At 40.2% G+C, this 18,196-nt stretch overlaps 2 protein-coding genes across 3 annotated transcripts; both read right to left on the bottom strand.

Moving 5' to 3' along the window:
- Positions 1–1,296: 1,296 nt before the first annotated feature.
- Positions 1,297–9,213, bottom strand: LOC116519901 (acyl-coenzyme A thioesterase 1-like). The gene is made up of 3 exons (XM_032234006.1): positions 7,001–9,213; positions 6,400–6,602; positions 1,297–2,666 (listed from the first exon to the last, which is right to left on the bottom strand). The coding sequence occupies exons 1-3, from the start codon at positions 7,575–7,577 to the stop codon at positions 2,091–2,093; spliced, it is 1,356 nt and encodes a 451-aa protein (XP_032089897.1). The 5' UTR covers positions 7,578–9,213; the 3' UTR covers positions 1,297–2,090.
- Positions 9,214–9,599: 386 nt separating this feature from the next.
- LOC116519037 (acyl-coenzyme A thioesterase 1-like) lies at positions 9,600–15,313 on the bottom strand. Of its 2 annotated transcripts, XR_004256609.1 has the most exons (4): positions 13,197–15,313; positions 12,092–12,294; positions 11,301–11,394; positions 10,621–10,706 (listed from the first exon to the last, which is right to left on the bottom strand). XR_004256609.1 is itself a non-coding variant. In XM_032232675.1 (3 exons), exons 1-3 carry the CDS (start codon positions 13,759–13,761, stop codon positions 10,113–10,115), a joined length of 1,362 nt encoding a protein of 453 aa, XP_032088566.1. In that variant the 5' UTR covers positions 13,762–15,313; the 3' UTR covers positions 9,600–10,112. The 2 variants fall into 2 exon arrangements, 1 of the variants encoding a protein (XP_032088566.1); XM_032232675.1 differs by lacking the exon at positions 11,301–11,394 and having other exon boundaries at positions 9,600–10,706.
- Positions 15,314–18,196: the final 2,883 nt, after the last annotated feature.

Here is an 18,196-nt window from a genome sequence, read left to right as displayed (position 1 = left end):
TTTGCTGACTAAAAATACATTCCAGAGAGGAAATTATATTGGACTGTTCCAGCTGCAACGAAAAACAGTACTCTACTGTATTGGCATATTAACACATTTATGACAAAACTTTTCCAAACCATTTTCCAATTACTAGATGTATTAATCAGAATCAGACACATCATATACATTAAATAACACTGAAGGCCCTTAAACAAGTCTTTCAGGAGGTCCTAGGCGACAGAGATTTATAATCCTGTTAACTGATATTGGGATTTTTTAGTTATTGCTTTTTCTTCATACAGTAAGAAATACTTTTTTCTACTTTTTTCATTATTTTAATATGCAGTGCAGCACATAGTTGACTGAGGTAGCTTTTAAGTGGAACAAATAAATACTACTGAATTACACCAGTTATGTTCAATTTCCAGAGCCCTAAACTGGAATAAAATATTGTGTCTGCTTGTTTGAACTCACCAATACCAATTTCTTTGCCATCATTAAGTACCATGTGAATGGTTTTATTTTCTGAGCTTGGGTATGAGTTGGGGATAAGACATATTGTTACATATAATTTGTTCCTGGTGACACTGTTATTGTACCCACTTCAATTTGGAAGAATTGCTGGTTTAATTTTAGATGATGTGTTTTTTCCCAGTAGAAAAACAAATATGTTTGTGCATCACGTTATTGAATTTAGGTGTAATTTTACAAAGTACTAGACAAGCTGTGAACCATCAGATCATTGTTTCAGTGGTATTTCCTTACCAGATACCTTCAACAATGGCAGAGTTTCTAATGTATTGCATTCACTGGGAAAATTCTTTAAAATTCAGGGAGATATTCAGAGATGCATCTTCCTTGAAAGTAGCTCATGTTGAACTAAATAACACAGTCAAACATCAGGATTTGACTACTTGAAATGTTTTGTAATATATTGCATTAAGACATAAAATATTTTATAGAATTTGTCAAATTTTGGATGCATTCTGTAAGTTAGCTAATTTGAGATTCAAAATGTTAGTTTAAAAATGGTTGCCCTACAATGCAGTTTCAGCCAGGTAATGGATACACACAAACAAGAGAGTTTTACTAATATATAGACAGGTACTTGAGAAATTGTAATAAAATATACTTTAAAGAATATAGATTCAGTAATGCTTCATGCTAAACATTAAATGTTTGACAATTTATTCTTAGAACCATTATAAATGTCAATTTAGGTACCAATATGCAGAACAGATAAAATATATAGTTTTTGTCACTATAGTGATTGGTGATAGAACTCTCCTACAATAAACAAGCCATAAAAACTGAGACGCTTTAAACATTTTAATGGGATAGTTCTTATATTGTAGAAGTACATTTTAGTTAAAACTAAAAATTCCAGTGTTAGTAAAATTTGAAACTGTACTATGCTTTGTATTATTTTGTTGTTTTTTAAAAAATCTAATTCCAACTAAAGATTTTGGCACTTTTGGCAAGATTGATTTTTGCTGGATTTACACATAAGCTATAATGTCTCTTGCGTGTCTGACAAAGAGGTATCTGTGTTGTAAAAGCCAGTATAATGTGATTAGCAGCTGAAGAAAACCAGTCCTCTTTCATATTAAATTGGCTAATGACTTTGCTGGCAACTTCATTTATCATTGTAAATTATAATATCAACCTCTCATGTGTGTTCTCTATTCAAGTAACAATACGGTACTTGCTATGTGTGCTGAAGGTATAGTCCAAAACCAAAAAATTGCCAGAAGGCAGGAAATAGTTATATTTTGGATATATGATTTCAAAATGGCAGAAGCTACACTTGGTGCTGCTGGCTGTCTATGATTTGTTGCAGTGTTTTAGGAGTTAACTGATATTTGTAACACTATAAACAAAATCATTCTTCACTGTAGTACTCTAAATTACATTTTTAAAGAATATACTTTTGGCCACTCCATCTGAACTAACCTTATTTTATTACCTGTTCATAATATAATCCAAAGCATATATTTTTATGTTATTTCTGCCCATCCTTCTTGCTCAGTTCCTGACTATTTCTTCATCTTCTTTGGAATTTTTTTCTCTCAATTTATTTCCATTGTTCAATTATCAGCCTGCTTGTCTCATTTCAAGTGCAAATTCAGGAACTCAAGAATCTTTCCCCAGGAATGTTCCTGCGCATGGGCGTGAGCTTTGTACTCTCCACCACTCAGAATAGGCACCCCTAGAACACGGTCTAAAGCTACCAGGCAAACAGGAGAAAAAGATGGATTAATTCGATGGCCTGCTCCAGGGTAACTCAAGAGATTAAAATTGGCCTTCTTATGCTGGTGTAGGCATGTAGTAGCTATTTCAGCATACAAAGAGCTCTTCCAATTGTGATCATCTTCTCCGACCACAAAAAGGAAATGACCTTCTGCCTTTTCAATGGGTATCCTGGAGTGTGAATTGGCTGGATCTCTTGGGTCATCCAAAGCTTCGTAAATATCAAATATTCCATTGTCCAAAATCTTAATCCTGCTCATATTAAAGCAAAGCCCAGGCAGGCTCTGTTTTCCATAATGAAGCGCAGTGGCGGTGATGGAGCTGCAGCCAGAAATGCAAACAGCAGCCACTACTTCTGGAAGGAAGGTGATCATTGACAAAGCCAGTTCTCCTCCTTTCCCAGTTCCAATAACACCAATTCCTGATTTTTTAACCTTCATGAATGAAATAGCACGGGTTAAATTATTGAACAGAAGTAAAAATAATATAAATGTTTTATTAACTCTTTGCAAAAACATTTATTCTATAACATGTTATTAATAAAGGCCACTAAGCATCTCAGGCTAATTTGTTAAAAGCACTGCCTAATAAGGAAACCTCAATGAGTAAAAGGTTAGTATGTTTATAATAGGACTGTATCTCTTTTTTAAAATAATAAAAAATATAATCTATACGCTCCCTCAAAAGTTGCTTTTCTATTTTGTACTGCTTTCAGAATGGTAGTGAGATTCCTATATATTAAATTATTGTTAAGGCTAACCTAAACAAATTATCTTCAAAATATTCTGAATGAAAACTATGAGGAAAAATATAAGGAAAGTAGGGTTGTTCTTCTCTGCCATATCCCTGTGTTAGGTGTGGGATAGGGGAGAACAACCCTACTTTGATCAGAAAATGGATATCTTTGTGTGTGATTAAATCTGTAATACGCTGTGATTATATACAAGTCTGCAAAAAAAAATTTTTCGAGAGCTGTTTTGGTTATTCCAGGTAATCTTTCTGTTTTTGGGTGCGCTGAATTTGAAAATGACCTCCATTTCGTCATAGGACATCCTGACAATTTAGGTAACTATGTTAAAAAAGGCAATACCTCAAAATAAATGGAAATAGACTTATAAAATTAAAGTTTTATTTCAATATTTTCATGAAAATCCTTTTTTGAACTAAAAGCTCACCTACACACACTAAACTCAATTCTTCTTCCTTGTGAGGCTCCTCTTGCTGCATTTATGCTTGTGAGTAGCATCTGGAATGTCTCTCTGAAGCATCCAACAGTAATCTGCTATCATTGTAATGCTCCATTTTCCCTGATATCTCCTTTCTATGTCTTTAATGTCTTTAATGTCACTGTGTTCCTCACTCACCGCTCCCAAATTTTCAAGAAAGTAGTCAAGATGGGACTGGAGGAAATGCAGTTTCAAACTCATCAGTCAACCTAAAGCTTGAAATGCTTTCAGCATTCTTCCAACGATCTTTTTGTAATGAGGATCTTTGTTATTGCCTAAAAATTTCTATACGACTTCTTTAAATGCAATCCACCCTTCTTTTTGAGCATCTGTCATGGTATTGACAAACTCTTGATCAACTATAAGCCTTCTAATGTCTGGTCCAACGAACACACCTTCCTTCAATTTTGCCTCCGACAGGCATGAAACTTGGTGACCAAGTATTTGAAGCATTCTCCATTTCTTGGAAGGTACCAAAGTTTCTCAGAGGACATTTTTTTCACCAACTGTTAGCACCCTCGGCTGCCAACTCTTCTTGGTCCAGTGATTTTGTCAATTTCGACTGTCCCGTAGAAACAGAAAACAAGGCATTTGGTATACCCAGCTTGTTGCCCGAGCAGCATGCACAAGTCCCCACACACTTGCCAACCATGGTCTTCATATTTAAGTTTACGAAGAACCAATTCCAAGTTCTTGTAGATTTCCTTCAAGTGTACGGAATGACCTACAGGTATGGAAGCGTAAAAACCGTTGTGGAGTAAAACTGCTTTGAGACTTCTTTTTGAAGAATCTAGAAAAAGACCACATTGCTCTGAATCATATTGGATTTTAAATTGACCCATCAGACCTTCAACATTGATGCAATAGACCCAACTTGTCTTCCTGGGCGAAGTAAGGAACGAACTTCTTTTCACGATGTCTGAACCAGACATGACACTCCTGGCAACAATAAATTCCTGCTTTTCAGCCTTGGTCTGAGTAACTCAGCGGCATCTTTGGGAAGATTCAAGTCTCTTACCAAATCATTCATCTCCTCCTGAGAAAACAATTTTGGTCTTGTATCATCTTCAAAGTCAGAACTTGATTCGTCATCTGGTTCAGGTATGACTTCACCTTCATCGGAGCTAGGTATCTCTTCCAAGGTAGCAGGGGGCTTGGGTACTGGTAAATCTGTGCCATGGGGGATGGGACGAATTGCTGAGTGAAGATTGGGGTATGAATGGAATGCTTCCATTTGGAATTAAATCCTTTCACATCACATGAACAAAAATAACAATCATCACTATGGTTCTTTTGCTCTTGCCATACCATAGGAATCCCATAACGGAAAGATTTTTTTCTTACCCTTGAACCTCAACACACTGTTTGCACACTTTATGAGGCGCCCAAACTTAATCTTGATCTCCAATTTTTAGTCCAAAGTATGCAAAGTATACTTTTTTCACAAAGTCTGTAATATTCTGATGTTGCTTCAACACAGTATATTCACCACAGATGAAACAGAAACTGTCTGGCGAATTAATACACTTTTGCGGAGCCATAACATAAATGGTTGAAGAATGACGAGCTAACATGAATTGCGATGAAAAAGCCTAGAACCTGATGATGATTCGTGCACAAGTGTGGCATGACTGGAAAGAGCAGCTCTGTGTCTGTACACGAGACGTCACAGTGCTGGCCATGCCCCCTGCACTGACCGGAGATGCTATCTGCCCTGTGTCTCCCTCCGACTGGATTCTTCAGGAAAGATTAATCCCTTCTACCATTAGAAGCACAGACTTAAAACTTGCTTAGCTTATGTATATATTGCTGACCATCAGATTTACAGTGCTATATTTTTATTACATAACTCGGACAAACCCTTTAAGGTTTTTTTGGCATTTTATATCTTAAATGCACTTATGTGAATTAATTAATAGTAATTTGGACTTTAAATTTGGTTAAAAACCCATAATATAAAAAAAATACCATTTTTTTTTTAAATTGATAAATTTGAAGACAATTTTGCATGTTGTGGCAAATCATGACATCTAGGAGTTTTTCCAATATTTTATTTATTTTCAGCACACCAAAATACATTGAAATTAAATGAAAATAATCAAACAGCTTTTTAGCTGCAGACCTGTGATTATGTCTCCATAGTTTTCTTGGAAACAATCCAGATTTTGACAAAGACTTCATAAAGAAAAATGTTTAAAATATTTTAAATGAATGTATGTCTTTTGTCATGGAAAACACTATCACTGAGAACCAAATCAGTATAAAGTCCTATTTTAAACTGATGTACCTATTTGTTTAGTACCATAATTATGCATACTTTGATACACAAAACCTTAACACAGTAGATTTTAGAAACAAGGTTTCTTATAAACCTAAATAAGTTTACATCCAAAGTTCCCTCTCAGTAATTTTATGCCCTCTGACTTTTTCCACCTCCTGTAAAGTTTTCTCACACATTCTTTTTATGCCAGAAAAATGCCTGGCTATACAAGCACTGTCCAGTCCACCTAGCAGTTCAAAAGCATGCAAATGCAAGTAGATAAATAGGTACCAGTTTGGCGGGAAGGTAACAGCATTCCATGTGCCTCAGCCTGTAATCATGCTGGCCATATAACCACAGAAATGGCTTCAGACAACACAGGACCCTTCATCTAAGAAATGGAGATGAGCACGGCTTCCTAGAATTGGACATGACTGGATAGGGGAAACCTTACCTTTTTATCTTTATACAAACACCAATCATTTTATTAGTATCAATATGTGGGAGCTTAATTTTAACACCTAAAAGCGTTGTATATTTTCTGGCAAAACAAGAGACTTCTGGCAAAAAACCTTACGTTTTCCTTACAGTTTCCTAATTTTTTATTCAGAATCCATTGGAGGGGAAAACTTGTCTTGGTGCAAATTGTATTATAGACAGAGTTTTGTTCACATCACTCACCTTCGGATGGCGCAACAAAAACTTGGCTGCCTCTTCAAAATATTCAAGACGGAAATCATCCATGACTTTTGGGAGATCCTCAAAATTAAAATATGGCAAGGAAAGAGCTGCAAAGCCATGGGTTGCCAGAAGGCTGGATCGGAACTCGGTTAACCCACCTTCATCACCAAACATGTCTATCACAGCTGGAAATGGGCCGTTCCCTAATAGGAGTAGATATTGATCAAATGTGTTGGGCCTGGACATTATTAACAAGATTTTTTAAATTGTTTTTTATATTGAAATGCCTTTAACAAGCTCATTTTAAAAGTATTTTTGGTATGACTGCCATGGATTAGAGTTCACCACATGCTTAATCCTCTATATTATGGAAAGGATATTATTTCTGCTTAGAATTTATCCAAGATACCTGACTTTGCCCATCAACCCTATCTTTATTTATTTATTTATTTTGGTATCCACAAATGTCCCACTGCTTATTCCCGTTTGGCTGCCTTGACTGAGACTGGAAAAGTCCAGAATCAGTTGTCAGGATGCCATGACAACTGATGGAGGAAATGGGAGCCTGAACCATCATCATCATCATTTCTCCTCTACTCACCTGGCGGAAGGAATAAGCTGCCTCTTACCGCACCTTCCTTCAACCTAATCCTTCTCACGTCAGGAAGAGTGAACCACCTTTCCACGTTCGTTTGAGCAAGCACCTGTCCGGGGATGGCCCCGGGCTGACTATATTCCTGATGCACCGTGATCTGCACTTTCACGGGACGCTCGATGTCCTCGGGCTCCAGCCTTTGGTAAGGCTTCTCTATGGTAGCGGGGGTCAGGCTCCAAAACAGCCCCATGGGCTCCACTCCCACATAATCCCCTCCCCTAGAAACATCTCTGGACAGGTCTATTCTCCCCTGCTGGTCCGCTTGGTAATGCGCGCAGGCGTCGAAGAGGCTACCCTGCCCGTTCGCTACTAGCGCCCGGAGCGTCACTCCCTGCAAAGGCGCCAGTCCTTCGACCGTCACTTTCGCGGGCTGATCTGCCAAGCCTACAGCGGGGGTGACCGACATGGTTATTAGTCCTCTTCGGTCGTAGCTTTTCGGAAAGGTCTTCCCCAAAGGGTGGCCCGGCCCGCGCAAGAACACCAGGCGGAAGTCCCACGCTCTGCCCATGACTTTTTGCCACATGATGGGATCCACGGACTCCTTGCACGAGCCGCTGAACGTCGGGACTAGAAGCAAAGCAGCGGTGCCCTTCTCTTCAGTCAGACCTCCAGCTTAAGACGCGAGAGACTGTAGCAATCGATCGCAGAGATCAGGCTTCCGAAACGGGGAGTTTCAAGGTCGGGTTTGGATGCATCAAACCAGGAGTCAAACTTTGTGACATGAAGACATACAGTACTTGAGACGTCTTACGAAGTGTTAGCCATTTATTTCACGTGAAACATTTCACCCAACAGTGCAAAAAACCAAAATGTTATCCGAGGACATAGCACGCATATTTGAATCTGCAAATACTGGTTTAGAATTTCTTGAACTTCTAAACTCATTTTAACTTAGGAGCGAGACATGTTCTCTTGCTAATTTTAACAAGGGCAATGAAAATTTGATAAGAATACAAATAACAATTTAAAAGCAAGGTAAGAAAAATTTAGAGCAAAGTTGAAAAATAGGAGTTTCTAAATTGGAGTGTTGCCAGAAATTAACAGCTTGGCCACTCACATAACAGTGCTAGGGAGTTTTTTCTGCATAAAAGAGTTGTATAATTTAGGATGAATTAATTTATACTGTCAGTCCTTTGTTTACTATCTAAAAGATGATGAAATGATTGGATCCAATAGACATGTTCTCTTGCTAATTTATCAACAAGTGCAATGAAAATCTGATAAGAATACAAATAAGAACAATTTAAAAGCAAGGTAAGAAAAATTTAGAGCAAAGTTTAAAAATAGGAATTTCTAAATTGGACTGCTGGCAGAAATTAACAGCTTGCCCCAGTCACATAATACAGTGCTAGGGAGTTTGATTTTTCTGCATAAAAGAGTTGTATAATTTAGGATGAATTAATTTATACTGCCAGTCCTTTGTTTAATATTTAAAAGATGATGAAATGATTGGATCTTTTCTCCAGTTGGCCCTTGACAGAAGCAGCAAATACATTAAGAACATTATCTTCTGAAGTGCAATTTCATTACTTTGCAGATAAATATTATACAGCAAACTCTTCAGTCATATAAGGTTATTCTCCTTTCTTGTGCTAAAAACTTGGAGAAAAGAAGGCACATTCCTATTTCACCATATTCACTTCATTTTTTAAAAGTTAATTTTCTTTGCCAGTAATAATAGGTTGTTTTATATAAATTCAAAGTAACTGCTGTCATTAAAACCTGCACATCCATTTGTTTAAAGAAATTGAACCTATAAATATTTTTTTTCTTCCTAATTTGGAAGAGTAAAATTAATATCTGTCAAAAACAAGTCAAGATGAAGTCCATTACCCTGTGACTGACCCTCCCCCAACGTATGTAAAAAGTAGGTGATTGGGAAAATGAGGAGGGGACGCTCAGGCTGGTGGAGAGGTTAGCATGTTATTGGGGAGAGGTTCAGGGGGTCGAGGGTGGGCAGGAAGATTACAGGCAGTCCTCCACTTATAACCATCTGTTTAGTGACTGAACGTGCAATGGCACTGCAAAATGTGACTTAGGATTTTCACACTTATTACACTCAAAGCAATCCTATGGTCATATAATCCACATTTGGATGCTTGGCAACTTGCATGTATTTATGACAATTGCCGTGTCTCAGGGTCATGTGATAGCAATAGTTAGACTTATATAGACTTATATACCGCTTCATAAGACTTTCAGCCCTCTCTAAGCGGTTTACAGAGTCAGCATATTGCCCCCAACAACAATCCAGATCCTCATTTTACCCACCTCGGAAGGATGGAAGGCTGAGTCAACCTTGAGCCTGGTGGGATTTGAACAGCCGAACTGCTGAACTGCAGTCAGCTGAAGTAGCCTGCAGTGCTGCATTTAACCACTGCGCCACCTTGGCTCTTGTGATCACCTTTTGCAACCTTTAAACAAGTAAAGCCAATGGAGAAGTCAGATTTACTTATCAAGCAGGTTATTCACTGCAGTAATTCACTTAATTGTGGCATGTAAAGTTATAAAATTGGGCTTACTCACTTAACAACGGTCTTGCAACAGGAATTTTGGTCTTAATTGTGGTTATAAATTGAGGACTACCTGTAACGCATTGACAAGTGCAGGCAGGCAGAGAGTCCAAGGGCAGGTCACTCTCAGAGAATGAGGGCTCAGTGCTTGATGCTGTTCCTCATTCAAGCCCAGTTGGACTCCAAAGGGAGTTTATTCCCGGTTATTCCTGAAGGTCTGGTGCAATTTGCTTAAGAACTTAGTTGTCATTTGGAATGAGAAGGTGGCTGGGACTTTGAACCTATAGATTTAAATAAACTAATAAATTAAGATCACACTGTAGGGCCACCATCTGGTGCTCTTGCCTGGATGCAGATCTTAATCTTCAGCATTTTAATATAGAATGCAAAAATATTTGAAAACTAGATAAAGAGTGTTCAAATGGGATTTATCACCTATGAGTTTTCTTCTCGCCATTTCATATCCATTCCCAGCATTATTCTCACATCCCCAGTATTTAGCTTAGCAAACATACATGCTGAAACCCAGGTCATAACTAATTCAGTCACAATTTGTTTTTGCTGCCATTGAGGATTTGATGAAAGAAGTTTTGAATCTGCTTCCAAGCATCCACCTGCGCTGCTGCATGTGCTCTGGGTTGCCCACCCCAGACCACTGTTTTGCCCACCAAAAAGTGGATTGAAGCAGGGCAGAGTGGTGTATAAGGAGGTTCAATGTAATGACCTGCTTCAGGATAGCAAATTATTCCAGGTTTGTCTTTTCCATGAGCTTGTAAATGTTTGGCAGCTTCATTGGCAAAAAATTCACTCTTCCAATTATGATCATCCATGCCCACAATAAAAAGAAAGCGTCCCTCAGCTTTCTCCAATGGAATTAAGCTTTGGCGGTCAGTGCCCTCAAGCGGGTTGTTCAGAACATCAATAATGTCATAGAATCCATTCTGATCAATTTTGACTCGATTTATATTAATGCCGAGAGGTGGAATGGTGATGTCCTTGTAGCGTACTGCTACAGCTACATTGGCTATAGAACCGTTAACGGTGACTATTGCTGTGATGCCTTTTAAAAATGAGGCCATGGAGATACAGATGTCACCCCCTTTGGAGTGTCCCAACACGCCAATTCCTGGACCTTTAACCTAAACAGACGGAAAGAAAGAAAAGGAAAATCAGATTGACACTGCTAACAATGTTTCTACTGCATGGGATCCTACGGCTATGTTCATACAGCAACCCTAAATGAATAACCAGATGAATTTTGTTAAGCACAGCATATTATGGTTTAATCGGTCAGCCACCCCTTAAGCAAACCAGAGGATGTGTTATGCAGACACAGCTTGTAAGAAAATTATCCATGCTATTTCACTTTCTGTTACAGTAATTGCCTAAAGCAGGGGTGTCAAACTCAAGACCTGCGGACCGAATCTGGCCGCAGGGTGCTTAGATCTGGCCCACGGGACTGCCCTGGAAACACTGAAGGACCAGCTTGCAGTGCCTCTGCCAGCTGGCAGAGGGTTGCAGAAAGCCGTCCCAGCTGAAAATGGAGGTCAGGAGTCCATTTTCACTGGCAGAGTAATTGGGCCACCACACATGCCCCCTGACACAAGTGATGTCAAGCTGGCCACACCCACCTCAGCCTCCTGAGGTAAAAGACAACTCTTATGCGAATCTCAATGAAATCGAGTTTGACAACCCTGGCCTAAAGCTTTTATGCTTCAGTTACTCTTGCATACCTTTGGCTGCCCCAAATGGAAAGAAATGAGTTGTTAAGATCCTTAAATTTTCCATGATCTATTTCAGGAATAAAAGGTTCTGAAACAAATGTTCCTGAAAAAACACAAAATGTTCAGCAAGCTCAAACAATACAGCAACATTTGAATTTAGTTAATTTCCCAGAATAACTATAGTTCTAGGTTTACAAAATATAGGAAGCCTTTAATTGATAACACTAGTTGAAGCAACTTACATGTTAAGCAACATGCTGAGCTAATATATGGATAGATTTTGCTGCTAATCATGATTTTTCTTTTCAACTGATTATGGATAGTTTTGATGTAAAATGATTGCTAAGTGAAACCACAGTTGTCTTATGATCTTACTTCAGTTTTCCTTTGCTTTATAGAACTGCAAAGGTCATAAATGCCAGGAATTAATTACTTTTCCATTTTAGTAATTGCAAATGGTCGCTAAAGGTATCAGTCTCTAAACAAGGCCTTCTTGTAAATGCCTTTATTTACTGGTTGAATAATCTAGGACAGACCTGGTCTTTTTACAGCCCAGGGGCCATCCTTTTACTGTCCTAATTGGTGATGGTGGGGGGAGGGGCAGGGTGGCAGGTGGGGTGAGGGTGGGGATATGTGCGTGGTGGTCCTCCACAACACTCCCAATTTCTCATTGTGGCCGCTTGAGAAAATTAATTGCCCACCCCTGATCTAGGATAACATAGTAGTATACATTTCTGGGGCTGAAAAACCCGAGATCTCAGCTAAACCTCTTTACAAAGGTCACGAATAGAGCAACCTACCACTGGATGTTTTAGCATATAATTGACAGCTTCTTCAAAGTACTCCAGATGCAATTCCGTCATGTCCTTAGGAAGATCTTCATATCCATAATAGGCCAAAGCTAACACGGCAAAGCCATGATTGGCCAACAGACATGCTGAACTTTCTGGAATCCCTCCTCCAGTTCCAGGTATCTGAATGATACCTGGAAAAGGGCCTTTACCTGCAAGAAATATAAAGTAGAGCAATTGTTTTTAGTTACCACACATTTCTTAAGAACTTAGCATACTTTAAACAAAGTCCTGCATCAAAGATAAAGGACAAAAGGGCACATGGCTTGATTCAAACAACTGGCCAAGCGATAGCATGGTTTCATTGTTTAGCTTGTTCTGTCACATAAAGGTAGCCACTGTGGTTTGAAAATCAGAATTTATGGTTTAGCGTGTTACAAAAACCACTACTCTATTAAACCACCCATTAATACAATGCACAATGCGTTGGCTATTCTAAATTGCAGATCCCAGAGCTAGTGTAATGGTGTATTGTATTCCATTGATTTTAATATCAGAAATTATAAAGCCAATTTGGTGTAGAGGCTGAAGGCACCAGAGTACTGAGGGACTCTTATTTTCTAAGCCTCTCTTGGGTACACAGCCAACTGGGTGGCTTCGGGCCAGTCACTCTCTCTTAACCCCAGGAAGCCAAATTTCCAGAAATGGTGTCCAAAAAGCTGAAGGGATTAGTCCAGGCAGTCACTTGGAGCCAAGACTGGTTTGAAAGCACACGCAAAAAATGGAATTACACCTTATTCAATCTTATTCCCTGAGTTCATATAACATACTAGGATAAAATATGGTCGCATTACAGGTTGATTCAACCTGAGGTGCTGGGTAAACGTTGGGTAAAAATATGTAAATGTCGACTCCAACCAAACTGAGTTCCAACAACGCACTGACTCGAAACAGCCTCAACCTGTCTGATTAGTTATAGTACCGTAGCTCAATTCAGTGTGACCATGAAAATCCAAAAAGTGGATTAATTAAATCGCTCTTAGCGGCTGATCCTCCGGGACATGAGTGTATTATTAATAGAGTAATTTCTGTAGGAAGATCCCCCGCTGTTTACCGGGAGGCTGGAAAAGAGTGGCCCGGATGCTCCCTTCCCGCACCGGGAGTCTCTTCACCCCGTCGGCCAGGAATCTCCGCTCGTGGGAGCCCTTGGCCAGGACGCGACCAGGCAAAGTCGCTCCCAGCCTTTCTAACACCTCCAGCTCCAGGAGAAAGGGGCGCTCGACGTCGCGCTTCACCAGGCGCCTGAGGGGTTTTAGCGGCTGCAGCGACCACAGCAGCCCCATCGGCTCCAAACCCGAGAAGGTCCCGCCTTCAAGCGCCGGCGAGCGCTGCAGATCCAGCCTCCCTTCGCCGTCTGCTCGGTAGAAGGCGTGCGACTCGAAGCGCTCCCCTTTCTCATCTTCCAGCGACGCACGGAGCCCGATCTCCTGCTCGGGCCCGAGCCCTTCCACCGAGATGGCCAGCGGCTGATCGAAGAGGCTGTGGTCGGCGGGAGAAAAGCTGAGGCGAGGCTCCATGACACGAGCAGAGGCGGAAAAGCGCGCCCGCCGGTTCCGCCAACCACCGAAGCTCACAATGGAAGTCCTTCGCCAGCAGTGACTCAAGCAGCCCCGTAACATTTTGCTCGTAAACGACGTCACGCCTGTTGGCACCGCGACTCCCACGCTAAATTAATTCGCGTCTTGGCACTTTTTGGAGCAAGGCAGGTCGCACTGGTGGAGCTGTCGATCGAGTGTTCGCCGCCCTCTTTTTGCGACGAGCCTGGTCTTCGTTCTTCCGCGTTGGAGTGACTCCTCCTATCGCGTTTCTCGGGTTGATAATTTAGTCAGAATGAACAAATGTGCGTCGCCTTATTTCTTTCGGCCTTAGATAAATTTAGTTGCAGCTAGATTTCACTGAACTTCCTGGTCTTCGCTATATAGACATGCAGTAGTATTGTTCTCAGATAAGTGCTTGTAGAATAGAACAGCCGTATTTTTAAAATGTTAAGAACTTGCAACACAACTCGGCAACTGATCTACGCCAGGGCTTCACAACCCTAGAAACTTTTAAAATTGAGGGGACTTCAATGTCCAGAATTCCTCAGCCAGTATCAATGAACCGTAAATACAAATGGACAAGGCTTAGGGGTTAATGGAAAGTTTTTTGCTTGCCTTAAGTATTTGCTTGTGGCCCAGATTGATATTAAATGAAGCAGATATATTGGCAAAGAATAAATTGCATTCTGGACAATGAGTTACTGTCTTAAGCATTCTCTAAGGCTCGAAAATAGGTGAATAAATTTTCACTAAGTTTTAAGCACTTGTTATGGATTTTTTTTCTTTAAAACATGTACTTATGTTTCTTGTTGCTTTTGGGATTTTTTTTCCTGTTATTTTAAAAACAAATATTTTTTTTAAAAAGCCTTCTCTAGGATGTTCCTCATTTGACTCTTAACCATGGTAGAAAGATTTCTTCATTATTGTTTTTTTAAAGCACATCCTCATGGCATATTTGTCTGCCACAAATCAAGACTTCATCAAAATGATGACACACACACAATCATGTGATTAAACTCCACTGGACATTTGATGCATTTTCCTTTCTTTTTACTACGTTTATTCTGTGGATTTGAGTACAAGAGGTACAACTTCCTCTGTCTGGTCAACATGCCTGGAACCCTAATTATACAGCTGCAATAGCTGTTCATGCACTGAATTATAGTTACTTATGCCTTGGGGAACTGTGTCATTTTAACCTTCATTCCAACAATTGTGCAGTACTGAACATCTGCTCTAACCCATTGCCACTTCCCATGACAACCCATAGCTGTTTCTGGGTCTGCCGGTCACCTGGACTTCTTGGTTGCTCGATGCCACTGCTGCCATCTCTACTTGATTTTAGTCACTCCCATTTGACCCTGTGCCACCCTCCATATTTTTTAACTTGTCAACTGGGCTATTATTGAGCGTCTGTTTGACCCTTTTTTGAAAGAGCACGTGACCGTTGTACAAAAATATCCTAGCTAGCAGGCTAAAAATACAAATGGCAAAGAAACTGAATGCCCTCATCAATTATGGTTTCTCAGTGCTGTTTTTCTTTGATGAATATCCAGAGGCAAAATACAATAGTTAAGCACCATCCATACAGTGGGGCAAAAAAGTATTTAGTCAGCCACCAATTGTGCAAGTTCTCCCACTTAAAAAGATGAGAATCTTTAATTGACATCATAGGTAGACCTCAACTATGAGAAACATAATGTCAGCCTCTGCTTTGCTGTTGCTTCGGCTGCCATGAAATGGGGAGGGAGGGCATGGTATTTGGGAGGGGTTACTCATTGTGCTGGAGGAAGGTTCTGGAGTTCACCGGCTGATCGGACTACGCATGCGTGGGCGTTCCCGCCAGGACTAATGGCACCGACATTCCATCTTCGTGATGCCTTTTGAAGTTATCTCACACCTGACACTTGGAAGAATTATGATTGGACTGGACCTGTGATGCCAAGGGGTGGGGAATGGGCTATTCTATATATCAACCGCTTTCGCGCCTAAATAATCAGACTTCGCTACGCTATGCCTTTAATCATTTTCAATTAGTAAAAGTACACTTGATTTCCACACATGGAGTCTCGTGGTCTTTCTTTCCTAATTAATTAATGGAGAGGTGCTGACACATAATGAGAAAACAAATCCAGACAATCACATTGTCTGATTTGGAAAGAATTTTTTTGCAAGTTATGGTGGAAAATAAGTATTCGGTCAATATTAAAAGTTCATCTCAATACTTTGTTATATATCCTTTGTTGGCAATGACAGAGATGAAACATTTTCTGAAAGTCTTCCCAAGGTTGGCACACACTGTTGCTGGTAAGTTGGCCCATTCCTCCATGCAGATCTCCTGTAGAGCAGTGATGTTTTGGGGCTGTCGCTGGGCAACACTGACTTTCAACTCCCTCCAAAGGTTTTCTATGGGATTGAGATCTGGAGACTGGCTAGGTCACTCCAGGACTTTGAAATGCTTCTTACAAAGCCACTCCTTCGTTGCCCGGGTGGTGTGTTTGGGATCATTGTCATGCTGAAAGACCCAGCCACATTTCATCTTCAATGCCCTTGCTGATGGAAGGAGGTTTGCACTCAAAATCTCACGATACATGGCCCATTCATTCTTTCCTGTACACGGATCAGTCGCCCTGTCCCTTTGCACAGAAACAGCCCCAAAGCATGATGTTGCCACCCCCGTGCTTCACAGTAGGTGTGGTGTTCTTTGGATGCAACTCAGCATTCTGTCTCCTCCAAACACAACGAGTTGTGTTTCTACCAAACAGTTCTACTTTGGTTTCATCTGACCTTATGACATTCTCCCATTCCTCTTCTGGATCATCCAAATGCTCTCTAGCAAATGTTAGACGGGCCCGGACATGTACTGGCTTAAGCAGGGGGACAGGTCTGGTACTGCAGGATCTGAGTCCCTGGCGGCGTAGTGTGTTACTGATGGTAGCCTTTGTTACATTGGTCCCAGCTCTCTGCATGTCATTCACTAGGTCCCCCCGTGTGGTTCTGGGATTTTTGCTCACCGTTCTTGTGATCATTTTGACCCCACGGGGTGAGATTTTGCATGGAGCCCCAGATCGAGGGAGATTATCAGTGGTCTTGTATGTCTTCCATTTTCTCATTATTGCTCCCACAGTTGATTTCTTCACATCAAGCTGCTTACCTATTGCAGATTCAGTCTTCCCAGCCGGGTGCAGGTCTACAATTTTGTTTCTGGTGTCCTTCGACAGCTCTTTGGTCTTCACCACAGTAGAGTTTGGAGTGTGACTGTTTGAGGTTGTGGACAGGTGTCTTTTATACTGCTAACAAGTTCAAACAGGTGTCATTAATACAGGTAATGAGTGGAGGACAGAGGAGCGTCTTAAAGAAAAAAATTCAGGTCTGTGAGAGCCAGAAATCTTGCTTGTTTGTAGGTGACCAAATACTTATTTTCCACCATAATTTGCAAAAAAATTCTTTTCAAATCAGACAATGTGATTGTCTGGATTTGTTTTCTCATTTTGTCTCTCATAGTTGAGGTCTACCTATGATGTCAATTACAGGCCTCTCTCATCTTTTTAAGTGGGAGAACTTGCACAATTGGTGGCTGACTAAATATTTTTTGCCCCACTGTATATCCTGACATTTTATTTGGCCATGTCCTATTCCATGTAGATTGGCTATAGATGAATAGATCACCATGTGGATTCCAACTCTCCATCCCACCTGAAACAAGTTTTTATTACCAGATAACACAAATATTCTGTGATGGCAACAGGAAGTTGGACTGACCTCAAATTTATCTGGGTTTTGCTTACCCTGTTTGTTATCTGAAATGTGTTATCGTTAACATTAAGGCATATTTATCTTCCTTTTGTGGCACAGGAAAACCTAAGAAGAGTGGAATGGGGCAATTTGATTTTTTTTTAAATGTTTGCTTTAAAAAAACTACCTCAACACTAGTCAAAAATCTTACCAGTCTTAATAAAATGGAGGAATCTAATCTTTTCAACAACGAAAATGTCTTTCCTTCTGAGGCCACTTTAAAAGTCAAAGTTGACAGTAAGAACTTGCCGTCATACCAAACTATATTGTCTGCGATGAAAGCCAAAATGCCTTTTATGTATCAGCAACATTTTAGCCATGATAAGGGGCATTATGCGCATTATCAGAAACAATGTCTTAAGAATGTATCCAAGAGCATTCATTTTTCCAAAGAAACCATTAAGCCATCAGCTTTAGCTTATAAAGATTATGACCCTAAAGGTCTATATGATTTTTCCACTATTATTGGTCAATGTAGAGATGAAAATATTATGCCTAAAAAGCTAAGGAAACCAAGAAAAATGAATTACTTGAGAAGATTACCTCATTTGAAGGAAGCAGAAATGGCTAATGTCAAAGAAACCACTGGTAATCTCCCTCTGTTCTTAGAAGACTTTATCTGGGAAGCCAAAGTAGAGAGTACTCAAGCGGAGTCCACTTTGCTGGTACCCATTCCTCCTCCTCCTCCATCTCCTCCTCCTTCTGACCTTCCAAATATCCA

This window comes from Thamnophis elegans, chromosome 1 (genome assembly GCF_009769535.1).
Source record: "Thamnophis elegans isolate rThaEle1 chromosome 1, rThaEle1.pri, whole genome shotgun sequence".
In the NCBI taxonomy this organism is placed as follows: Eukaryota; Metazoa; Chordata; class Lepidosauria; order Squamata; family Colubridae; genus Thamnophis; species Thamnophis elegans.
The sequence above is the reverse complement of the archived record's forward strand: the minus strand, read 5'-3'. Positions and strand labels throughout refer to the sequence as shown.